Below are 26,484 nucleotides of genomic sequence, written 5' to 3'. Positions count from 1 at the left end.
AATTCAACTCATAAAATCGATTCTATGACAACTTTAATTGTTGATTATAATTGTCATGATTCTATGACAACAACAACCTAATAGTAATGGGAGAGACACCAATAAAACATTTCAGGAAATAACTGATTTTTTTTTGTCAGATTTCCATTATATTCTTTTTATGGTAGGCAGAATGCTAAAGATGTCTACCAAGATTCCCACCCCCATTATTGAATCAAACACTAATCTAGGTACTGCAATGAAGGTACTTTGCAGCTGGAATTAAGGTTACTCATCAATTGACTTTAAAATAAATATCCTGGGTTATCTGGCTATACTCAATGTAATCATGTGAACTCTTAATGCAGAAGAGAAAAAAGGCAGAGCAGATGAGGCAGAAAGGAAATCAGAGATATGAACCATGCAAAGGACTCTCTACCACTCTTGCAGGCTTTGAAGATGGAGAAAGGGAGCCATGAACTAGACAATGTAGGGGGCCTCTAGAAACTGAAAACCACCCCAGCCAACAGCCAGCAAGAAAAGAGACACCTCAGTCCTACAAAAGTATGGGACTGAATTCTTACAACTTGAAAAAGCCCAGAAGCCAACTCATCCCCGGAGCTCCAGAAAGTCAACCAACCCTAGTGACACCTTTATTTTCAACCTTTGAAACCTGGAGCAGACAACCAGCCTGGCCAAACACTTGCCCAGATTTCTAACCTATAGAACTGTGAGATAAAGGTACAAATGGATGCTGGCCTAAGCTGCTAAATTTGTGGTAATATATTCTAGGACCACCGGAAAAACTAACATACTTTCTTTAATTACTGATGTCAAATGTGCTCTATCAAATCTCATTTTATTGACCCTTAATGTAACTTTGGACAGAATTCACACATTTTCCACTAATACTCAGTTATTATGAAATTCAGTCTAATGTATTTTCCCTCAATGTTTTATTTTGAACATCTTTAAGTCTGTAGAGAATTTTTTATAATATTTTTATTTTTTTAAAGATTTTATTTATTTATTCATAGACACACAGAGAGAGAGGCAGAGACACAGGCAGAGGGAGAAGCAGGCTCCACGCAGGGAGCCCGATGTGGGACTCGATCCTGGGTCTCCAGGATCACACCCCAGGCTGCAGGCGGCGCCAAACCGTTGCGCCACCAGGGCTGCCCAAGTCTGTAGAGAATTTAAAAGAATAGTGCAAAAAATACTCTTATATCTAAATTCATCAATTGGTAACATTGTCCTACATTTGCCTGCTTTCTCGTTCTCTCTAAACATACATAAATATCTCTTCTCCTGCTTTCTTCTTCTATCAGTGGTCCTCAACTAGGAAAAATTTTGCATCCCAGAGGACGTTTGGCAATGTCTGGAGACATTTTGATTGTCACTACTGGGGAGTGTTACTGGTATCTAGTGGGCAGAGGCCAGAGATGCTGCTAAACACCCTACAAAACAGAGCCCCACATGACAAGCAATTATCTATCCCAAAAGGTCAATAGTGCTGCAGTTAAGACACCCTGGTCTCTCTCTATATGTATATATATACGAACACATTTTCCTGAACTATTTATAAGTAAATTATAGACATTATGGTATTTTTACCCTAAACATTTCAGTTTGTACCTTCTAAAACTAAGGATACTCTCTTATATACCACAATTTAACAATGATACAATAATATCCATTTTCAAGTATCCCCATTATCTCAAAAATCTTTTATCACTTTTCATTCAAAAACTAGATCTAATCAATGGTACAGAGAGGTTGGCATGTTGATCAATATTTTAAATTTAATATAAACAAGAAGCTCTAATTTTCAAGTAGTTGAGGGCAGGCAGTATAACTTGTAGTGCCAGCTCTAGGATCTATTAGTCTGTGACTCTGACACCATGCATATCTGAAATGGCTGTAGTAATTAATTCAGGAAGTTGTTAGCATGTTATAAATCTCTCTTGCAAGAATATCCTTAAACATAATTACTCAGTTCTTAGAACAGAAAGGGGAACTCTGTTTATACTCACCCATAACCCTGTTGAAAAAACTACCAATCTGAAACAACAAATTAAGAAGAAACCTTTTCCAAAGAAGACATAAAAATGGCCAACAACCACATAAAAAGATGCTCAACATCACTCATCACCAGGGAAATGCAAATCAAACCCGCAGTGAGATAGCGCCTCACACCTGTTAGTTTGGCCTCTATTTAAAAAAGAAAAAAAAAAAAAAACCAGAAAAGAACAAGTACTGGTAAGCAGATAGAGACCATGTGCACTGCTGATGGGAATGTAAATGGTACAGCCACAACATAAAACAGTATGGATTTTCCTCAAAAAGTTAAAAACAGAATTACCCTATGATTGAGCAATCACACTTTTGGGTATATATCTGAAATAACTGCAAGCAGGATCTCAAAGAGATATTAGCATCCCCATATTCACTGCAGCATTAGTCACAATCGCCAAGAGGTGGAAGCAACCTAAAGGTCCAGTGACTGATGAATGGATAAAGAAAGCATGGTATACACATACAGGAGAATATTATTCATCCTTTAGAAGAAGTAAATTTTGTCATATGTTACAACATGGATGAATCTTGAGGACATCATGCTAAGTGAAATAAGTCAGTCACAAAAAAAACGAACACTGCATGGTTCTACTTATATGAGCTACCTAAAGAAGTCAAAACTCATAGAAACAGAAAGTACAATGAGGTTAGTAAACTAGCAGGGAGGGGGAAATGAGGAGCTGTTGTTTAATAAATACAGAGTTTCATTTTGCAAGATGAAAAAGTTCCAGAGAGCTGATGCCAACAGTGTGTGTGTATGTGTGTGTGGGGGTATTTCTTTGAGAGAGAGGCAGAGATAGCAACAGAGATAGTGAGAGCATGAGTGGGGAGGAGAGGGAGAAGCAAGCTCCCTGCTGGGCAGGGAGCCCCATGCCCAGCTCCAACTGCCTTAATTCCCCGGGATCATGACCTGAACTGAAGGCAGATGCTTAACCGACTGAGCCACCCAGGTACCCCAACAACTTGCATATATATTAACATCAATGTACCATTTACTTAAAAATGGTCAGATGGTGTATTTTATGTCATATGTTTGGATTCAAAATAAAAAACAAAAGGAAAAAATAACCACAGTACCATGATCACAGCTAAAAAAGATAAATTATTTAATTTCAGTAACTACTAAGTCAACTCCCCCCACCAAAAGAATTACTTACTTCTTTTTGTTTAAAGATTTTATTTATTTATTCATGAGAGACACAGAGAGAAAGAGAGGCAGAGACACAGGCAGAGGGAGAAGCAGGCTCCATGCAGGGAGCCTGACATGGGACTCGATCCTGGGTCTCCAGGATCATGCCCCAGGCTGAAGGTGGCGCTAAACCGCAGAGCCACCCAGGCTGCCCAGAATTACTTATTTCTAAAGAAAAATTCATCCACTAATATTTTGGGGTTTTTTTCCAAATATGTTCATACTACAATATCCTAGTTTTTCTAAGTTTATATACTTTGTAGATTAAAAATTTTTTTAAAAAATTATTCACAAAATATTTGAATGTCTAGAAATATGTTAAAAATGTGAGGCATTTAGCTTTTCAACCAAATAATGTAAAAATATGATATTTAACAGAATGGTATAATATTGTTTCAAAGCACTTTGAGAAATGAAATTATGGGGCACCTGGGTGGCAGTCAGTCGAGCACCCAACTCCTGGTTTCTACTCAGGTCATGATCTCAGGGTCCTGGGATCCAGCCCCAGGTTGGGCTCCACACTCAGCCCAGAGTCTTCTTGTGACTCTCTCCCTCTCCCTCTGCCTCTCCCCCAACTGCATGCCCTCTCTTTCTAATAAACAATAAATCTTAAAAGAAGAAGAAGAGATGAAAACATTGAAATGTACCTACCTAACTGTGGAAGAAAGGAAGGAAGGAAGGAAGGAAGGAAGGAAGGAAGGAAGGAAGGAAGGAAGGAGTGGAAAGAAAAGAAAGAAAAAGAAGAAAAGAAAAGGAAAGAAAGGGAGGGAGGAAATTTCTACAGAGTAGAATACAAAACAACTCTATAATCCATCAAAACGAAAAAAACAGGGTGGCACTGGGAAGGCAGCAATGAGAAACCAACAATTACTAACACTGCTATGTATGCTACAGCCTGAAAGTATGGTGAGGATGCTGTCTGCCTGAAAATGCATCATTTCTCTGAGCTCCTAACAGAGGTAAAAAGCAACTAATGGAAATATGAATGGCTACATTATAATTTTTTTTAAATTTATTTATGATAGGCACACAGAGAGAGAGAGAGGGGCAGAGACACAGGCAGAGGGAGAAGCAGGCTCCATGCACCGGGAGCCCGATGTGGGACTCGATCCCAGGTCTCCAGGATCGCGCCCTGGGCCAAAGGCAGGCGCTAAACCGCTGCGCCACCCAGGGATCCCCTACATTATAATTTTTTGCTTGAATTTAAGACATTATAGGATGCATAAGCTCTCAATACACTCACTGGTCTCAGGAAGCTAATCATAGTTTTAGAGATTTAGTTTCAGGCAAAGGCAAAAATTTAGCTCAGAACAGCAGGTCTAACAAACATGATGAGAACCATACCACTTATAGCCCTTGGGGAATAGGGAACCATCACCTGCTCTAATTATCTTTAGATTTAAAATAATCCTGGAGGCTGAAAATGGGCAAGAAGCCACAACACTCTTAAGTATCGTATTTGTCAACATTATCACTTACTACCAGTTAATCCAGATCAGTAACCCCATCTGGCATTAAATCCCACAAAATAACCACCCTAGGTCATAAAGAACCGAACCATCTACAGCAGTCATGTTTGAAAAACAATACTAATATATGCCAAAGAGCCTGGCATCAGAAATGTTAAACATGTGCCCTCATCCTAATTAGAACATGCTATCTATCCACTCCTTCCTGACAGCCCTACTGAACACCTACTGGAACTAATAATTTTTTAAAAGATGCCTCAATAAATGTGAAACTTTTGCAATCTAAAGGGCTTAAAAATCTTTAGAAATACTGATCTCAAACTTCAAATTCCAGTAGAACTGCAGCAGCTTTGTCAATGCAACAGGGCACGCAGACGGAATGACTAGAATGGAAAATGTGTATAATCTAAATATAGAGAATTGCTCTAAATTGTCTTCACTTTCATTCATCCAGGACTTAATGACAGTGGGAAGGAAGAAGGTATTCTAAACTCAAACCAAGGAATTATAGGACTGTGTTATCAGTTCCGCCCAGACTTGAGCAACCCCTAAACAAAGTAGGTCCTAATTTGTAGAAAACATACTGCTAAAAACAGATAAATGCAGGTGTCATTCTGGGTTGCCACACCCACCGAGCCACAAGTAGTATCATCATAATGGCAAGAAAAAGAAAAATACTGCCTAAAAATGGCTTGAACTGGTTAATACATCCATGGTTTCCCATCTCAGATGCAGGACTCTATTCAATGCGCCTCAGCATTTAGCCAGTTCAGGAAGCACTATTTCTCAGGTAAGTTTTCAACAAAATAGCTGGAAAGGATGGAATTATAAGTTAGTATGCTCTGAGAATGATACCTTGCCATGAGAAGCTTGTTGCTTAGGTAAATGTTTGTTAGCTATCTGTTTCAGGCAGGTCACAAACCCTCCTGGCTGACAAAGGGGCCCCACACACAAACAGTACACCTGCACCACTTCTCTGGAAGAAGTACTCCCTGCATCAAAAAGCCGGCATTGGTGGAATCTGAAACAAGGGGCAGAGAAAAGGACCACATCAATGGGATTAAACTCAGTCCCTTTTCTTTCTTTCTTTTTTTTAAACAGCTTTACTGAGATATATAATTCACAAACCATACATTTTATTCATTTGAAGTATACAGTTTAATGGTTCTTAGTATATTCATAGAATGCAACCATCAAGGGATCCCTGGGTGGCTCAGCAGTTTGGCGCCTGCCTTTGGCCCAGGGCGTGGTCCTGGAGTCCCAGGATTGAGTCCCACATCGGGCTTCCTGCATGTAGCCTGTGTCTCTGCCTTTCTATCTGCGTCTCCACGAATAAATAAATAAAATTAAAAAAAAAAAAAAAGAATGCAACCATCACCAGTCTCAGTTTTAGAATGTTTCCATTACCCCCAAAATAAACCTCATACCCATTTCCCCTCAACCCTCCCAGCCTTAGGCAATAACTAATCCATTTTCTGTCTTTATAGATTTTCCTTTTCTGGGTGTTTCATACAAATGGAACTATATAATATGTGGTATTTTATGGCTGGCTTATTTCATGTATCTAATATTTTCAAGGTTCATTCATGTTATTGTATATGTGTCAGTTCTTCATTCCTCTTTTCTGCTGAATAATACTCTAACATATGGATATGCCACATCAGTTTTTCTTCACAAGTCGTAGAATCTCTTTCACTACATAAACAAAGCTTTATTTTTTTTTTTAAGATTGTATTTATTTATTTGAGAGAGAGAGAGAGAGCGTGCGTGCAAGAGAGAGCATAAGCAGGGGCAGGGAGAGGAAGAAGGAGGCTCCCCATTGAGCAGGGAACCTGATGCAGGGCTGGATCCCAGGGTCCCCAAATCATGACCTGAGCCGAAGGTAGACACTTAACGGACTGAGCCACCCCAGCATCCCAAAACAAAACTTTAATTTTTTTTTTTTTTTATTTATTTATGATAGTCAGAGAGAGAGAGAGAGAGAGAGAGGCAGAGACACAGGCAGAGGGAGAAGCAGGCTCCATGCACCGGGAGCCTGATGTGGGACTCGATCCCAGGTCTCCAGGATCGTGCCCTGGGCCAAAGGCAGGCGCCAAACCGCTGCGCCACCCAGGGATCCCCCCAAAACAAAACTTTAAACAGTGATTATGCCCCCACATTAGCCCATAAATACCTATTTAATCCATATTATAGCTGAAAATATATCATTAATTGCATAATGCTCTAGTTCTCTAGAAGTGTTATCAACTACCACAGTGTTATCTGGATCAATAAAAATACTGGGATTGCAGGTCCTTTATAATTAAGTCAACCGTTTAAAATTTTTTCACTATAGGGACGCCTGAGTGGCTCAGTGGTTGAGCGTCTGCCTTCAACTCAGGGCGTGATCCCGGAGTCCTGGGATCAGGTCCCACATCAGGCTCCCTGAATGGAGCCTGCTTCTCCCTCTGCCTGTGTCTCTGCCTCTCTCTCTGTCTCTCATGAATAAATAAAATCTTAAATAAAAAAATAAAAAAATAAAAAAATAAAAAAATAAAATTTTTTCACTATAAATTGTAGGGGGAAAGGAACTTACAAACTCTGAGGCCTGAACACTTCAAGACATATCTGTGTTTTTTACTTCACCCAGTTGAAGATAAACAATAAAATTATAACTATTTAAAGTTGGTCTCTGCAACCTTCCCTATCTCCCTTCCATCTCTGAAATCCAATTCCTTCTGTACTCTTAACTCCATCCCCATCCCCCAAACAAGATCTTTAATACCTGTTAACTAATGCACTTCATTCTAAATAAAATAATACATTTACATGAAAATATTACTTAAACCAGACATTTATTTTCAGACATTCTCCCAAAATACAAAATGAAAATTAGTTTCCCTAGATGAATTTCCAGCACGAACAAGCTGGTGAGGTGGTATTTTTTTGTTTTGTTTTATTTTTGCTGAGAGACCCTCTTGAATCACAGTAAGCCCACTCCACAGCAAATTTAGTCAGTTCTCTCAGGGTAATGCATATCCACAAGGAAGGCAGGGAAAATAAGGAATTGTTATCAAAATTGTCAGGTATCATAATTGTATTGTGATTATGTCTAAAAATATCCTTATTTGTTAGAACGCATAATAAGGTACTTAGATGGAATGATGTGATATCTGAGATTTGCTTCAAGGTACTATAGTTGGTTGGAAGAATAAATATTGTTAAATTGTCCAAACTACCCAAAACAATTTACAGATTGAATACAATCCCTAACAGAATACCAAGAGCATTTTTTCACAGAACTAGAACAAATAATCTTAAAATTTGTATGGAGCCACAATAAAATCCTGAATAGCCAAAGTAATCTTGAAAAAGAACAAAACTGTAGGTATTACAATCTCAGATTTCAAGATACAGTATGAATCTGTAGTAATCAAAACAGTATAGTACTGATACAAAAGCAGACACATAAATTAATGAAACAGAACAGAGAGCTCAGAAATAAACCCATGATTATATGGTCAATTAATCTGACAAAGGAGGCAATGGAAAAAAGACAGTCTTTTAACAAACGGTGCTGGGAAAACTGGACACCAACACGCAAAAGAATGAAACTGAACCACTTTCTTACACCATACACAAAAATAAATTTAAAATAGATTAAGGACCAAAACATGAGACCTGAAACCACAAAAATCCTAGAAAAGAGCACAGGCAATAATTTCTCTGACATCTGCTATAGCAATATTTTTCTAGATATGTCTCCCAAGGCAAGAGAAACAAAAGCAAAAAGGAACTATTGGGATTATATCAAAATAAAAACTTCTACACAGCAAAGGGAACAATCCATGAAGCTAAAAGGCAACCTACTGAAAGTGAATGGGTATTTGCAAATGATATATCCAATAAAGGAAAATACATAAAGAACTCATAAAACTCAACAACAAAAAACAATCCAATTTAAAAATGGGCAAAAACCATGAACAGACATTTTTCCAAAAACAAACAGATGGCCAACAGATACATGCAAAGATGCTCAACATCACTCATCATCAGGGAAATGCAAATCAAACCACAATGTGATATCACCTCACATCTGTTAGAATGGCTAAAATAAAAAACTCAAGAAGCAACAAGTATTGGTAAGAATGTAGAGAAAAAGGAACCCTCTTGCACTGTTGGTGGGAATGTGAACTCTGGTTTCGACAGCCACTACGGAAAGCTGAATGGAGGTTCCTTAAAAAATGTAAAAAAGCTTCTTATCTCAATGTCTGTCATCTTAGTGAGTTTGCAGGGGTGGCTGCTGTTCTCTGAGCTTTGCAATGTTGCCCAAGGACTACAGCAAGAAAAGATGCCACAGTCATCCAAGAAAGACAAAGACTCAGTGAACAAACCTGAGGTAAGACCAAAAAAAAAAAAAAAAGATCCAAAGGCAAAGTTTGGGACAATCTCAATAACCTGACAACATACGACAAACTCCATAAGGAAGTTCTCAACTATAAACTGATAACTCCAGCTATTGTCTCTGAAAGACTGAAGATTTGAGGTTCCTAGCCAGGGCAGACCTTTAGCTCCTTAGTAAATGATCTATTAAATTGGTTTCAGAGCACAGAGCTCAAGTAAGTTACACAAGAAATACTAAGGATGGAGATGCCCTATAGCTGCTGGTGAAGATGTATGAACAGATCCTACCAACTGTACATTTTGAAAAATAAAACTTTATTAAATAAAAACATTAAAAATAGAATTACCCTATCATCTAGTAATTTCACTCCTGAGGAATTTATCCAAAGACTATGAAAACACTAACTCAAAAACGTATGTGCACCCTTATGCTTACTGCAACATTGTTTACAACAGCTAAATTATGAAAGCAGTCCAAGTGCCTAGTCTATCAATAGATGAATGGATAAAGAAGTGGCATATATATTATATATATGTATATAGATATATAATGGAATATTATTCAGCCATAAAAAGGAATAACATATTGCCATTTGCAACAAAATGGATGGAGCTGGAGAGTATAATACTAAGTAGAATAAGTTGGCCAGAGAAAAACAAATTCCATATGTAGAATTTAAGAAACAAAACAAACAAAAGAATAAAGAGACTATCAAAAAACCAGACTCTTAACTATAGAGAACAAGTTGATGGTTACCAGAGAGGAGGTAGAGTGGGGGTGGGTGAAATAGGTGATGGGGATTAAGAGTACAGTTATGATGAGCACTGAGTAATGTATGGAAGTGTTGAATCACTAATTGTACACCTGAAACCAATATAACACTGTATGTTAACTATACTAGAATTAATTTTTTTTAATTATAAAAAAACCCCTATTTTAGTTGGAAGGAGGATGATGGGGGTCGAAATGAAATAAAATACTGGTAGTTCTTCAGGGCAGGTAGATAGGTAGGTGAGACTTCATTATTCTTTTCTGCCTTACGTCTATATAAAAATTGCCATAGTAAAATAATTTTAAAAGAGCAAGAAACAGTTTTCTTCCTTTCAGGTAGTCTTTTGCTGCTTCTCTTTTCATTCATAGCATTTACTGTTGTCATTACACAATTCTGAGATTTTTCTTAAAGATTTTATTTATTTGAAAGAGAGAGCACAAATGAGGGGAGCAGGAGAGAGGGAGAAGCAGGCTCCCCACTGAGCAGAGAGCCTGATGCAGGGCTGGATCCCAGTACCCTGAGATCATGACCTGTGCAAAAGGCAGACACCATGTGCAAAAGCCATCCAGGTGCCTTGTTTCTGGGATTATTTAATGTTTGTCTCCCTAACTGGACTTTAAGCTCCATGAGGATCACAATGTTTGATTAGCTCCAAAAGAATTGCTATCACCTCACAAAGTTACTGGCATGTGACAGGCCTCCAGCAAATATTAAGGAAGTGACTAAACTCAATATGATAAGTCATTTTGTACCTAGGTCAATATCAATAAATGTCTAATAAATAAGAAGGGGAGTAGAAATCCAGGAATCTTTGGATAAAGGAATTCAACATATTTACCTATATGTACTTGCCATTTAAATTCACACACTTTTCTATTTAAAGTGTAGTAAAAGGGATCCCTGGGTGGCGCAGCGGTTTAGCGCCTGCCTTTGGCCCAGGGCGCGATCCTGGAGACCCGGGATCGAATCCCACGTCGGGCTCCCGGTGCATGGAGCCTGCTTCTCCCTCTGACTATGTCTCTGCCTCTCTCTCTCTCTCACTGTGTGCCTATCATAAATAAATTTAAAAAATTAAAAAAAAAATAAAGTGTAGTAAAACTGTCACAAAGCAGCTTTAACCTCATCTAGCTTGTCCTCACTATACTCATGTGATGTACTCAGTTAAGAACTCTAATCTCCACTTTATGATATGGAAACTATGGAACTAAAAAGTTAGGAAACTTTTTCAAGGTCATGATGAACCAGAAGCACAAATGAACAAAGCTCAGCTCTGTTCTCAGGCCTCACGCTGTTCCTAAAAGAACATGATTTTATTCTCAGGAAAAATAAAACAATAAAAGAGGAAAGGGAGTACTGTACGTATTAACTCAATCTTCAGTAGCTGAGAAACTTGAGTAGCTGTATAATAGTCTCAGTTGGAAGTATTTTGACTTTGCCCAAAACAATTTCAAGGTTGAAGCACCTAGCAGTAGAAGAATTCTAAAAAGCAGAAGGTGAGGAGGCATTTAGACAACAGGAAACAGAAAAAGATATGACACTTAAGTAATGTGAAGGCCTTTTTTTTTAATGTGGTTAAACTGAAACAGTATAGTGAGAATCAACTAACAAGAAAATTCATAAAGAGAATAAATACTAATACCAAGATATTAAGACACCAGTCCCCCGGGGTTCCCAAGTTTTAAGTTTATTTAATTCAAATATAAAACTAAAATTCATAATGTTTTTATTTAATCATTATTTTATGTAGAAGTAGTCTACTAAAATATCACTATGTCAATAGGGAAATACAAATCAAAACCACCACGAGATACCACCTCACAGTAGTGAGAATGGTGAAAATTAACAAGACAGGAGACAACAAATGTTGGAGAGGATGTGGAGAAAGGGGAACCCTCCAGCACTGTTGGTGGGAATGTGAACTGGTGCAGCCACTCTGGAAAACTGTGTGGAGGTTCCTCAAAGAGTTAAAAATAGATCTGCCCTACGAACCAGCAATTGCACTGCTGGGGATTTACCCCAAAGATACAGATGCAGTGAAACGCCGGGGACGCCTGCACCCCGATGTTTATAGCAACAATGTCCACAGTAGCCAAACTGTGGAAGGAGCCTTGGTGTCCATCGACAGATGAATGGATAAAGAAGATGTGATCTATATACACAATGGAATATTAGCCATTAAAAACGACAAACACTGACCATTTGCTTTGATGTGGATGGAACTGGAGCATATTATGCTGAGTGAAGTAAGTCAATCGGAGAAGGACAAACATTATATGGTCTCATTCATTCAGGGAATATAAAAAATAGTGAAAGGGAATAAAGGGGAAAGGAGAGAAAATGAGTGAAAATATCAGTGAGGGTGACAGAACATGAGAGACACCTAACTCTGGGAACCGAACAAGGGGTAGTGGAATGGCAGGCGGGTGGGGGGTTGGGATGACTGGGTGATGGGCACTGAGGGGGGCACTTGGCGGGATGAGCACTGGGTGTTATGATATATGTTGGCAAATTGAACTCCAATAAAAAAAGAAATTAAAAAAATATCACTATGCCCCCAAATCCTTTTGAAATGGCTAAAAAATCCAAATTTCCCTTAATTTAGTAACAGATAATGATGTGCACATTCAGAAAGGCAGAATTGCCAAATGTTTGCCATTAATGGAAGCATAACTATTTGTAAAAGTAATCTTAATTCAGCCAATCTGAAAGCTCTTGAGCTATGGTGCCAAAACCTGTCACATTTATGGAGAAGATTTAGAGACTAATCAAAATCTAAAATAAAGTCGGCCACAATATCTAAAAAATTAAAATGGCTAGTTTTAGTTAAAAAAACCCCCAAGATTTAAATATCCCAATAAACTTATTTTGGGGAGAGAGCCTAGAAAGATTTTTCTTGTTCACATAAAGGGTTATGAAGCGGTGTCTGGCCTGGGTTGAATTCCACACTGCCTCACTCCACTGTCACTCCAGCATAATTACTACTGGTGGAGCTGCTCCAAGGACTCAGGGCGTTCAATTTTCACTCCTATATTCTTTGTATCATATGTTGTCAAATCAGGCTTCCAATTTGCAGTACATCATTCAATGCAGGGTAACCATTTACATAGGCAATTTCCAAACAAGAATGATTTATTTGCCCCTCGATGGTTTCTTCTCAACTTTTAGAATAATTTATAAAGCGCCAGCAGGGCATGAATTCCTCTCCCCAAAATCAATACCGTAGCCTTTTAATATAAGGGGTAAAGGGAGTACTGTCCTCTGGATGCGGACAACGCTGCTGACCCACGCGAGGCACTGATTTGTAGTTGTCTTTGCACCGGGGTGATGGCTGTGCGCTCGGCAGCTCACGACGCCGGCTGGGTCCCCCTGGTGACCGACACTACATGAAGGCAGCAGCAGGGCTCCAAGACACAGCCTGGCAGCGGCACAGAGGGTGGAACGGGAAATCATGCAAGATGAACACGCGAACGGTACACATGACATGACTGAGAATTACGTTTGCATTGCTCGGGTATTTGAGCTCGGCACCAGGCACCGTCCCCCGTCCTTTTAGGAGGCAGACCCCCACCCGCCTCTTTCTCGGGCTCCTGAGCCCAGCCTCCCGTTTAAACCGCGGGCGTGATGGGAGGACCGAATCCAGGGGCTCAGCGCTAGGCACGCACACGTCGCTGCTCCGCGAATCTGGGGGGGAAACACCGAGGTGACAAATTGCCACGATCTTCTGAAATATGGTGGAATGACACACCGCCTTTCCCACCACCGAGCGAAGACACAGAGTCCTGAAAAGCCGACCTGCGGGGCCCACCGGGGAGGGGCAGGAGAGCAGCGGACCCGGGGGAAGCCGGCGGCACGTCCGAGCCCCGGCCGCCCAGCCTCAACTCCCGGGGGCGTGGGGTCGCGCCCGGGGCACGGCTCGGGGCTCGCGGGACGCCAGGGGCGCCGGGGCGAGTCCAGGCGGGGAGACCCGGGCCCCGGAGCCGGGCGGCCGGGGAGGGCGCGCCGCCAGGTGCCGGACGGCAGGGGGCAGCGGGGGTCGGGCGGGCGCCGACCCGCGGGGGGGGGGGGGAGGCGGGCGAGTCCCGCGCGGCGAGGGGGGCCGCCCGGCGGGCTCGCCGCCGGCCTACCTGGAGGTAACAGGGTTTCCTGAGCCAGGCGCCCGGACAGAGACTCCTCGCCATGGTAATCACACATCGCCCCGCCGCGCCGCAGTCAGAGGCGGACCCGAGCGCCGGCGGCCCGGCTCCCCGCCTCCCCCGCCTCCCCCTCCTCCCCGCCCCCAGCCCGCCGGGCCCGCCCACTCCTCCGCCCCCGCCGCGCCGCGCGCCGCGCTCCCCCCGGCCCCGCTGCGGCGACGGCGGCCGGCGGCCCCAGGCTCGGCCTCCTGCTCCGCTCGCCCCGCCGCCGCCGCCGCCGCCGCCGCGGCTGTCAGCGACGTTGCCGCCGACTCCGCCATAAAGGGGAGTCGCGCCTCGCCTCGGCCGACACAAATCCAGCTGCGCCTCGCGCTTAAAGGGGAGGCGTGCGGAGGAGGCAGGGGGCGCCGCGGCGGGCCGGCTGGCGCGCGCTCCGCGGGGCGAGGCGCGGACCCTGCGGACCCTGCGGACCCTGCGGACCTCGCCGCCCTCGCCGCCCTCGCCGCGCCTCCCGCCAACCCCGGTGCGGACTGAGCGCCTTCACTCGGGACGCGTCCCGGGCAGGCTGCAGGGAAATTTCGGGGACGCTCGAGGTTCGTGGCGTGGCCCCTGGCTCGACCCGCCCCTCGCGCGGCGGCGGGGCTCGGGGGCCGGGGGCGCCCCCTGCAGCCGCTGCGGGGCGGGCGCCGGGCTCCCCGCCGCTGAGCTCGCACTGCCCCCCGAAGCTGTCCCGCCCCGTAACGGCCTTCAACTTTTTTTTCTTTTTCTTTTTGGATGTACTTTTTAAAAATGCAGACTTTTTCAGTTTGTATTGTTTTCAAGCGTCTTCAAGAGTTTTTCTGGCCCCACCCAGGAACCCTGACTCAAAAGGGGGAAAAAAAAAAAACCAACCCCAGAATACTACTGAATTAAAAACGCAGTCCCGAAGACAGGAGACCTGGGACGTGGCACAGCTACGCGGTGAAGGCTGCATAACGAAGGGTGTGGTGTCTTTCTTTTTGACAGTGAAGTCCAAATAAGGGAAAAAAAGAGCCACCCTAGTGCGAGAACAGCTGTTGATCCGAGAGACTTGTAGTGGAGGGAGATGCGTTCCTGCTTGTTCTCACCCGACGGGCCACCTTTCCACGCGATGCCAGCACGGGTTAGGGAGCCAGCTAGACCTCCTGCTAGCTCAGTACGCCGAGAAGGGTTTTCTCCAGAAATCAACCTTTACTCACTCGCTGTGGTTTTCACCTAAACCTTGTTCTGGTGCTTTTGCTTATCTGGGGAAAAAAAAAAAAAAAAAAAAAAACACACCTTCGCACCGGCCCCTCCCCCAACCTATATACACAGATTTTATTTTTTTTTTTAATTTTTTATTTATTTATGATAGTCACAGAGAGAGAGAGAGAGAGAGGCAGAGACACAGGCGGAGGGAGAAGCAGGCTCCATGCACCGGGAGCCTGATGTGGGATTCGATCCTGGGTCTCCAGGATCGCGCCCTGGGCCAAAGGCAGGCGCCAAACCGCTGCGCCACCCAGGGATCCCTATACACAGATTTTAAATCAGGGTTATTGCTTGCAGATAAATCCCCCTCTTTTTTTTTTCATTGATTTTCAGTTTGGGTTAAGAGAACTCAGCTAGTTAGGTAAGAATGGATACTACTTGTTTCATTCATTCATTCATTCATCCAATAAATATTAGTCGGACACCAGGAGTTGTTCTAGTTGTTAGGGTTATAAAGCCCAACAAAACAGACAGAAATCTCAACCCTTGTGAATGTTACATTTTTCGACGTGGGGGTAATAGGCAATAAATAATAAATAGGACCAGTGAAATCTAATAGGGTAATAAAGCTGGTAGGGGATTTGAAAAAAAAGGAAAAATTAGTGAAGATGAAGGGAACTACAGGTAGTATAGGTTTGAGGAGAAAGATCAGGGTTCAGTTTGAACATCTGACATTTGAGGTCTGTTAGAAATCCAAGTGAAGATCTTGAGTAGGTAGTTGTGTATTTGAGTCTGGGGTTCAAAAGAGAGGGTCAAGCCAGAGATATTTGAGTGATACTAACATTTAGATGATATTTACAGTCAAGAAACGACAATATCACCAAAGGAGTGAGTGTAAATAGGAGAGAACCAAGGATGAAGCTAGCAAAGGAGATTGAGAAGGAGCAGCCAGTGAAGGAGGAAAGCCAAGAGATGCCTGGAAGTGGAGTGAAGATAGTGTATCAAGGAGAGGTGAATGCTTATATGTAAGGACTGAGAACTAACCTTTGGATTTAGTACCATGGAAGCTAATGGTAACACTTCAGTGGAGCAATGGGAGAAAATTTGATCCATGTGGGTTTAAGAAAAAAATGGGGGGAGGGGATTAGGATATCTAATACAATTCTTTTGAGAAGTTCTTTCTAAAGGGGAGCCCAAAAATGAGCAGTAACTGGTGGTGGAAGTGGAGTCAAAAGCAGATTGACAAATTGGGAGAAAAACTTGGTTTTGAGCAGAATGATCTGGAAAAGATCTGGAAGATGAAAAATTAATGTAGCATCAAGAAGAGAAAATTGCTGGGACACCTGGGTAGCTCAGCGGTTCAGCATCTGCCTTCAGCTCACGGTGTGATCCCCAGGTCCAGGATCAAATCCACATCAGGCCCCTTGCAGGGAGCCTTCTTCTCCCTCTTTCTGTGTCTCTGCCTTTCTCTGTGTCTCTCATGAATAAATAAAATCTTTTTTTAAAAAACCCTTATCTTAAAAAGAAAAAAAGAATTGCTGAAGCAGTGTCACTGAGTGGGAGAGAGTTTGGAATCTAGCACACAAGTGAAAGGATCTTCAGTTGACAGGAGTGTAGGCTCTTCTATGGGAACAGGCAAGCAGGTGGATAGGAGGGGTTGTGGGAATCTGTGGAAGTTCTCTTCTGATCATTTCATTTTTCTCAGAGATGAAGTAAGGTCATCAATAGAGAGGTGCAGGGGCACTGGGGTGGCTTAAGTGGTTGAGTGTCTGCCTTCACACTTAGAGTGTGATCCTGGAGTCCCGGAATTGAGTCCCACATCAGGCTCCCTGCATGGAGCCTGCTTTTCCCTCTGCCTATGTCCGTTTAAATAGGAGAGAACCAAGGATGAAGCTAGCAAAGGAGATTGAGAAGGAGCAGCCAGTGAAGGAGGAAAGCCAAGAGATGCCTGGAAGTGGAGTGAAGATAGTGTATCACTCTCCGTGTCTCTCATGAGTACATAAAATCTTTTTAAAAAAATAGAGAGGTGCAGAAGATAACAGAGCTTTGAAGAGAAAAGAGAAGATGTGAAGTAGTTATCGAGGAGAATGGGAAGATGAATGAACTAAGGAAAAATTCTGAGTGCCATAAAGGACCCACTTGAGTTCAGGATCATGAAGGTAAGTGAGATAAGTCAGTGTGATTGTGCTTTTTTTTTTTTTTTTTTTTTGGTCCAATAATAATTAGCTACCAGGATGCAGGTTCAGAGTAGGCTTAGAATTCTTTTTAATCAGGTTTACCAAGGAAAGAAGAGCAAGGAAGTTGAGAATATAAGTAAGGGAGTGATTATGATTCTCCATGGAGTTTAGGATGAAGGAAGAATGAATATGGAGAGATTAAGGACAGAGAAAGGTGGTAGGATCAATGAATTCCAAGATTTTGTGGGTTTGAGAGACTGTAGGAGTCAGAGAATAAAGGGGAATGATCTGGAAAGATAGATGTATAATGAAGAGTCTGACTCCACTTTTTAAATATTCATTGGCAGCTTTCAAGCCCCACCTCTCCTCTTTTCCCTCTGCCCCACATCTGAGAAAACTGATAAGATGGCTCCTTTGGTGCTGGTGGAAAATTCAAACCATGGAACACTCACCCCACTTGAGGGAACCTTCATCCTGGTCCCACCCCTCAATCACCATAAAACCCTAAGATAGTCTCTTTCTCTGTTCCCTCAGCCCATATTTGTATCAGCTTAGGAGCCTGCCCTGCTTTCCACAGAAAGCTACTTTTTGTGAATGTTAAAACTTTTTTTTAAAGATTTTATTTTTAAGTAATCTCTACACCCAACATGGGGCTCAAATTCACAACTCTGAAACCAAGAGCCACAAACTCCACAACGGATCCAGGTAGGTGCCCCATACAACTTTGCATACTCTCTGGTACATGTGTGGCGTCGTTAGTCTTGACATTCAAACAAAATTTGGGGTAGAGGAGTCCATCCTACTTCTGCAGAGTGACCACAGCAATATGGTCATTAGAGTGGGGTGCATGAAAACAAGATTATGGAGAAGTGTTGAAGTCTAGAGTGAAATACAACAATGGCAGTGAATGCCTAAGAAGTGTGGATACAGTGTCATTGGAAAAGAGTCAAGGAGAGTGCCGTAAGGATTATGTATGTATGTATTGAAAATAGGACTTAGAATTAGGAGAGATGCTAGAGAGGATGCCAGTAGCCCTGGGAAAATCAGGCAGAGTGATTATGAGTGAGTAGGTGACTACCACAATGACAAGAGTGACAACACCAGAGGACATGAGTTAAAAAACAAAGCAAATACTGAGCAGGGGAAGAAATTAGAAAAGGAAGAGGAAGAACAGTCTGAAAGAAGCAATGAACAGCAAGGAAGATTCTTAGCCCACCTCCAAGTCCAGTGGTATGAGGTCTCTGGAAAGGCTGCTGGGACAATTGCATCTACAGAAGATGAGCCAGGCTTGCTTTAGAACAAGGTGAAGGAAATATTCAGAGAAGAGAGTGAGGATACAGAGGATTTTGCTGGTGATGGACCATGAATTCCAGAGGACACAGTGGAATAGTCTCAGAATTTGAGGAGTGGCCAGAAAAGGATTCAAAACAGGTCATATGAAGAGCTTTGACTGGGCCAGTGGGTGATAGATGAAGGGTGACCTGGGAGTCTTCAATTTTCCCTGGTAAGAGATATAATAAACAGGAATAACAAGGACAAAGGTTCAACCAAATGAGAAGAAACAATTACTCAGCTTTTATTTAGAGTCAACAAAGCTTAAGTTAATATTTTCTTATTAGGAAAGAAAAAATTAGATCATTTTCTTTTTTTTTTTTTTAATTTTATTTATTCATTCATGAGAGACACAACAGAGAGAGGCAGGAACATAGGCAGAGGGCCCTGCAAGGAGCCCAGTGTGGGACTCAAACCCGGACCCCAGAATTACATCCCGAGCCGAAGTCAGATGCTCAATCACTGAGCCACTCAGGTGCCCCAGTTTAGATCATTTTCATTTCAAACTTGGGTTGTTTTCCTTGTCATCATATGTTCCAAGAACCTGAAAGAGAAATGGGCTAGAGCAATTTCCCAAGGTCCACACTGTGAGCCTCATTATAGGTGGGTTTGATGATCCCTCATACAACTAGACTTGTACTTTTGTTTTTTTGTTTTGCTTTTTTTTTTTTTTTTAATTTTAGACTTGTACTTTTGGTTTTAAATCCACCTGTATGTGTCCCAAGATGGGCCCAAGCAGGTTGGACTATAGCAAATTTGAGTAAGAAAATTTCTACCTCTTAACTTGGTAGAGTACACCTCCTTTGTACTCTTACCATGTTAGCCCTGCAAATTCTTGAGCTTGCATATTGGACTTACCTTATAAATTTACCTGGTGTTCATCCTTATAGAAAGAACTTAAAGGTTTTCTGGTTTTCTGAGTAAACGCTAACTAATCCAAAACTAATCCATATGATTCTGTTCAGAGGTGCTAATTTGTCATCGTGTAATGTTAACTTTGGCCTTCCATGGACCAAGGAACGACTCCAGTAATTCAAGTAGAAGTGACCCTTGAACAGCATAAGTTTGAACTTTGCAGATCTCTTATATGCAGATGTTCTACAGTACTTTAAATGTATTTTCTCTTCCTTATGATTTTCTTAGTGACACTTGTTTTTCTCTAGCTTATTGTAAGAATATAGCATATAATACATATACAAAATATGTGTTAATCATTATTTATGTTATAGGTAAGGCTTCCAGTCAATAGTAGGCTATTGAGTTTTTGGAGAGTCAAAATTATGCAGATTTTCAACTATGTGCTGGGGCGTTGACACCCCTAGTCCCTATGTAATTCAAGAGTCAACTGTATAGGAACATAAAGATCAGCAGTCTTTGAACGTTTTTGGTTATATACTCACAAAAGAATTTTGAAAAATACATCTATCCCCTTCTCATTTTTATATCGATGTCCAAAATTTTTACCATAAAATAAAACAATTGTAAAGGAAGCATTTCAATATTACGTTGTAAATATTGGCATTTAAAAAATAAGTCTTGGGGGGCAGCCCCAGTGGCTCAGCGGTTTAGCGCCACCTTTGGTCCAGGTCATGATCCTGGAGACCCAGGATCGAGTCCCATGTCCCACGTCAGGCTCCCTGCATGGAGCCTGCTTCTTCCTCTGCCTGTGTCTCTGCCTTTCTCTGTGTCATAAATAAATAAATAAATAAATAAATAAATAAATAAATAAATAAATAAATAAAATCTTTAAAAAATAAGCCTTGGGGATCCCTGGGTGGCTCAGCAGTTTGGCGCCTGCCTTTGGCCCAGGGCGTGATCCTGGAGGCCCGGGATGGAGTCCTGCGTCAGACTCCTTGCATGGAGCCTGCTTTTCCCTCTGCCTGTGTCTCTGCCTCTGTGTGTGTGTGTGTATGTGTGTGTGTGTCTCATGAATAAATGAATAAAATCTTTAAAAAAAATAAGTCTTGGGATCCCTGGGTGGCGCAGCGGTTTGGCGCCTGCCTTTGGCCCAGGGCGCGATCCTGGAGACCCGGGATCGAATCCCATATCAGGCTCCCGGTGCATGGAGCCTGCTTCTCCCTCCGCCTTTGTCTCTGCCTCTCTCTCTCTCTGTGACTATCATAAATAAATAAAAATAAAAAAAAAAAAAAAAAAAAAAAAAAGAAAAGAACACTCTACCTTTAAAAAAAAAAAAAAAAAAAAATAAGTCTTAAGTATGTTCAGTGGGCTATAAATACCACAGCAGTTTGATATCATTTAAAGAGTAAATTAAAAAATGTCTTTAGCTATCCTCATTGAAACATTATTCCTTTTGCTTCTTCTTTAGCGTTTATAATTACATTTACCTTAAATAATTTTGTTCTGTTATCTATTTTTATGCATTCTAATTTCTTTTTCAACCTGTCATCTGTCATGCTTGCCTGCAATAAAAAGTAATTTGGCATGTTAATGCCATTTATTTTCATTTTTAAAAATTTGATTTTTGAATATATAATATTCTCACTTGTTTCAAAAATAAAAACTAAATAAAAGTGTAGATTGAAAAGTCTTATTCCCACACTCATGCCTCTCTACCTTATCCCTACCCTACAAAGATAATCACTCATTAATTTTTAATGCGTTCTTTCAGTGCCAGTGTTCCTTCATATAAATAAAAACAAAACTGAATATGTTTTTTAAGTTGAATATGTATCTCACCTTTCCTTTTCTTACATAAAAGATGGATTGCTTTATTACATTTTTTAAAACTGTAAAATGGCAATGCACTGATTAGATTAACGAAAATGTACTAATTAGACCAATATCCAATCACACCCCTGATAAGAACTTTTCCTTTTCTTTTTCCCTTGAGTGTAAGAGTTGGGTCACAAATTCAACTCATATTCTTCAAGGACATTTCAAAAACCTCTGGTGCTTTTAGTTTTTCAAATTCAACACCAATAAGAGCCAAGATTGCAAATGGCAGTTCTGGGTAGGCATGTTTCCTTTGAGTGGTTCAACATTTACAGATTGGGACATTTTACATAAAGATCCAGATTTCTAACTCTTTTGAAAATGGGATGATCAGCTAACTCAGTGTTCCATTCACCCAACAATGAGTTGACACTGAGTACAGCATCCTCCTCTTTTCTGGGCCTGCGCTCTACGGTTTGCTGGAGTCCCCCCTAACTCCTTAACTTTTCTGCCTCAGTCTCCAGCACTTATTTCTCTTTCCAGGCTGGTCCCTACAGGCATCTGACTTTATGACCTCTGAATTAACCTCCTTGTGAGTGATTTGGAAAAGTAGACACAATCAGGAGTTTCTTTGAAGCTTCAGAAGGGAAAGCAGGAAAGGAACTAGTGGAGAAAATAGAAGGGAGGAGATGAGGCTCTGAATTAGTGATTCAATTAAAAGAGAACCCCTGGGGGGCCTGGGTAAGCTAGTTAAGGGTCTGCCTTACAGCCCTCATGATCTCAGGGTCTTGGGATCCAGCCCCGCATTGGGCTCCCTGCTCAGTGGAGAGCCTGCTTTTCCCTCTCTCTTTGCAGTTCCACCAACTCGTGTTTTCTCTCTCTCTTCAAATAAATAAATAAAATCTTTTTTAAAAATAAAAATTAAAAAGAACGCTTGTTTTATGTGAAATTCCTCAGAGAACAGAATAGATAAATAGTGTATTTATTTACACTGTTTCCTGGGGCACAAATTCAGTCACCACCATCCACTAGAATGCTAAGGCAAGGTGATGACTGAATTTGCATTTCAGGAAAAATGAAGTCTGTTGTAACTTAGGAGAACATGACTAAAATGGGAGACAGGGCATTAAAATTAAAAATTTAATAGAAAGAAAGAAGGAAGGAAAGACAGAAAACTGAAACAAGAGATAAGGCACTCATTTATCTTCTATGAAAAGGCCAATTGGATATTGATTTTTAAAAATACAATGATTCTTTAATTTTCCATTGATATCACACCACTATTGTGTGTGATAAATATTATATTATAAAATATTATAAAATGATGTTAGGAGTGTAGAACATAAGAAATTTAATATGAAGTAGGGCAGGCATTTTGTGTATCTGTTTATTAATATTAATATTAATATTAATTTAATTTAATTTAATTTAATGGAATGATTATAATTTGACAGCAAATTCTGGTTCATTGTTGTGTTCTTAATACCTAGCACAGCACCTGGCATATAGATGGTAATCTGTAAATATTTGCTAAAAGAATGAATGAATAAATGAGGCTGCCAAGAGGACAAAAAAAAATGTAAAAACAGAATATGTTTTAAAGATGTTTTTAACTTAAAAGCAACATTCAAAATCTGAAACAGAATCATGAATGACAATCTATGTTCCATTTCTTATTCTTATTGATACATTCCCTGAAGAAATATTGTGGGTTTTTTGGAATAGTTCCTCAAGAAAAGGAACAGCTTATAATTTGGTGCTAGGATTTTGTCTGACTTGAGGCATAACACTATGATTCTGGAAACTGAAATTCCCCCAATGAAAACATGGCACTAAAAGACTTCTATCAATAGAAGAATTCTCAAGAATTCACAATGACTATAGCAAGCAAGTCAGAAATTATCATACAAAACTTGTCACACGCCTGCGATGGTGGCATTTCTTAGAACACCTTTGGATTAATCATGAAAACAACTATTCTTTAAGAAGCTGCTGGAAGGAAAAACAAAACTCGTCACATGGAAGTTATTGAAGGGTTTATTTTGTTATGGTGGGTTGTGGTCTTCAGCAGGGTATCAACTTGTCCTGAGACTGAGAATATTTTCAGCCTCTGGCTATAGTCTCAGGGTCTCCTTTAGAATAACTGTTAATGTCCTAACATTCAAATACCATTCCACAATCTGGTTTCCCTATTTTGTGCATAAGGTTATGCCAGGATATGCCATGCTCTCTACAGAAGGGGGAAATTGCATAGAGACTTAATGCAGCTAGAGTTGACCTGTTAGCACAGTTCCAGAGCACTGTTTATTAGGGTGATTTGTAGTGTTATCTTCCTTCTGAAGACCAGCCCTAAATATTTCCCAGTTCTCTTGAGCACAGGAATAACCATCCAAATCCAGGAAACATCCAATTCTCTCAGATGACAGCAAAGATCTTAGGAGACCCAGATGTTTCCTCGCTGATTACCCCTAGTAAAATCCAGTCAGAACCAACCAATTCAGAAAATGTAGTAAGTGTTCATACTTCTTGTGAAGTATATTCCTTATCTTTTCCCAATTTTTTTTTCTCCTCGTTTTCTTTAGTGTTTCTTGTTTCCATGTAGTGATTAGGGGCTATCTGGAGATTCTGTTTGACTGGTTCTGTCACTTTCTTGCTGTATGACCTCCTTGGGCAAGTTACTTAAAATCTCCATGCTTCAATTTCATCTTTAGTAGTAGGTTAATAAACCTATGTGACAATTAAATTAGACTATATGTTATAAAGTTCTTAGCATAATACCTCACACAGACTAAGTGCTACACACACACATAGATGCCTAAAATGCCATGCTGGAAAACCACGTGCTATCACTTTTTTTTTTTAAGTAAAAAAAAAAAAAAAAAAAACAATAGAAGGAGTTTTTCACTTCGAAAGCATGACTGGGTAAATAGGTAAATTCACAGCCATTCCTGTGAAATTTATTATTGAACAAATTCATGGAACACAAACATCTTCAACAATCCTTCCTCAAAAGCTTTAGGTAAAAATCCATTTCTGAGTTTTAGGGAAATGAGTTTTTCCACACAAATTAATTTTATTTGTTTTTTTAAGATTTATTTATTTATTTTAGGGGGGAGGGGCAGAAGAGGAAGAAGAGGGAGAGAGAGAATCTCAAGCAGTCTCCCTGCTGAGCACAGAAAGTTCCACGCAGGGGGCTCCATCCTGCAACCTTGAGATCATGACCTGAGCTGAAATCAAGAGTCAGCTGCTTAACCGATTGAATCACCCAGGCACCCCACAAATTAATTTTCTTAGTAAACAAAACTAGGGGCACCTGGGTGGCTCAGTGGTTGAGCATCTGCCTTTGGCTCAGGTCGTGATCCCTGGGGTCCTGGCGTAGAGTTCCATATCAGGGTCCTCATAGGCAGCCTGCTTTTCCCTTTGCCTGTGTCTCTGCCTCTCTGTGTGTCTCTCATGAAAAAATAAATGAAATCTTTAAAAGTAAAAAAAGTAAACGAAACTAGTCCCTTAAGTACAACTCCTGTAAAAGTTTTGACCACTGTTACATTAATAGAGATCTTTTGAACTATGTCACTTTTGTCCCTGTCTTATTAAACAGATTATAATGAACACAGTTTAACAATTTCTTGAAGCTATAGGATTATACCTTATAGAACCACTTATCTGGCATCTTGGGAGTAGGCTGGGTATGGCCCACTAGTACCAGAGAAGGGAAAAGAACCAGTCTTGAACATATCCACTGGGATATGGATTGGAACTTGAGGATTGGATCTTGGGGATACTGACATGTTAACAAGTGTTCAAAATATTTCAAGATATCAGGCCATAGTTCATAAAAGCAGTTGTCAGTGGATGGCCTGAGGCAGCAGTTGAATACACAGCCAAGTTGACACAGAGTTAAGTTGACACAAAATCAAATAACTCAGAGGGACATAGTTCTCTGGGATTCAGACCAGAAGACTGGAGGGGGTCACTGGAAGATTTGTCCAAATACTGCCAGGTTCTATAACCTGTGTACAGGGCAGGGCTGCAACCTAAAAGTAATAACTATGCTGGGCAGGCAACTGGAAGATAAATTGTGGAACAGAGACCACAGCAGAGGCTTAATTATAAGAGTAGGGACACATGAAGAGAGCTAAAGTCTAGCATATTGTCAGGGTAAAACAAGTACAAGGATGACTTGACCCTAAGTCATAGACCGTGGGGCCAGAATTGGTTAACAATCTTTCTCAGGTAAGGAGATGTTGAGTAATTTGCCCAAGGTCATGCTATAAAGGTGCACAGCCAGAATTATACCACGGGCTCTCTGAGTCCCTACATATTTCTGCTGCTTTGCTTGGTTCATTTTAAAATAAAACAAAGGTTATGCTATTCTGGAAAACATAGAAATGACTGAATTTGTTTTTCTGATTCTAAGGAAAATTCCAAATGTAACATTCTAGAGTCACGTAACTTATAATTTTTGAGGGAACAAGAGTGAGTTGCCCCTTTGTTTATAAGAAAAATATATCGATGATATGGAATGGCATGCGGCATGTGTACCTTAAGAGCTAACTCTTTTGAATTCCTACAACCTAAAATTAAACTTTTCAAAAGGAGCCTGTGTATTCCTATGAAAATAGCACAATTCAATTAGATTTGAAATTAAATACTAGCTTCAAATTTGGTACCCTAAAACGACATTAGCATAAGTGTCTGTGGATGTTAAGATATTTACCCATTAAAAAATTCTAAATTCACATATTCAACATTTGGTAATAGGCTAAAAGTAGTTCAAAGGAACAAAATTTTCTTGATATGAAAAATAGAATGTTACTAAGAATTAATGATCTTTCAGGGTTCTTATTTTAAGTTCTCCTTAGGTGATTATTATTTTATTGCCTATATTACCAGGAATACATATCTCTTTTTTGGATTCAGATCTTTTTAACTTTATGCTCCCTAGTATTGCCTTCCTGAGATTCAGATCTAAAGGAGGCTAGTAGCCCTACATTCCAATCCTGCATTTCCTTTTTCCAAAAGGGTATTTCCTCTTGATTGCTCCACCTAAAGCTCTAAAAATGTCAGTTCTGGATTGTGAACAATGGTGGTGCT

At 40.7% G+C, this 26,484-nt stretch overlaps 1 protein-coding gene and 1 non-coding gene across 2 annotated transcripts in view; one reads left to right on the top strand and one right to left on the bottom strand.

Moving 5' to 3' along the window:
* The window catches only part of DIPK1A (divergent protein kinase domain 1A), a 122,262-nt gene extending 108,101 nt beyond the window's left edge, over nucleotides 1–14,161 (bottom strand). Inside the window, exon 1 of the mRNA XM_041747627.1 lies at nucleotides 13,994–14,161. Coding sequence (XP_041603561.1) covers nucleotides 13,994–14,047 — 54 coding nt within the window. The 5' untranslated portion in view covers nucleotides 14,048–14,161. The remainder of the gene's footprint in view (nucleotides 1–13,993) is intronic.
* Nucleotides 14,162–23,314: 9,153 nt separating this feature from the next.
* On the top strand, nucleotides 23,315–23,380 carry LOC121488532. The gene has a single exon (XR_005987146.1). It is a non-coding gene; the product is annotated as a small nucleolar RNA SNORD58 (small nucleolar RNA).
* The last annotated feature ends 3,104 nt before the right edge of the window (nucleotides 23,381–26,484 follow it).

Source organism: Vulpes lagopus, chromosome 3 (assembly GCF_018345385.1).
Source record: "Vulpes lagopus strain Blue_001 chromosome 3, ASM1834538v1, whole genome shotgun sequence".
NCBI lineage: Eukaryota > Metazoa > Chordata > Mammalia > Carnivora > Canidae > Vulpes > Vulpes lagopus.
This window is presented reverse-complemented; position numbering and strand designations above follow the sequence as displayed.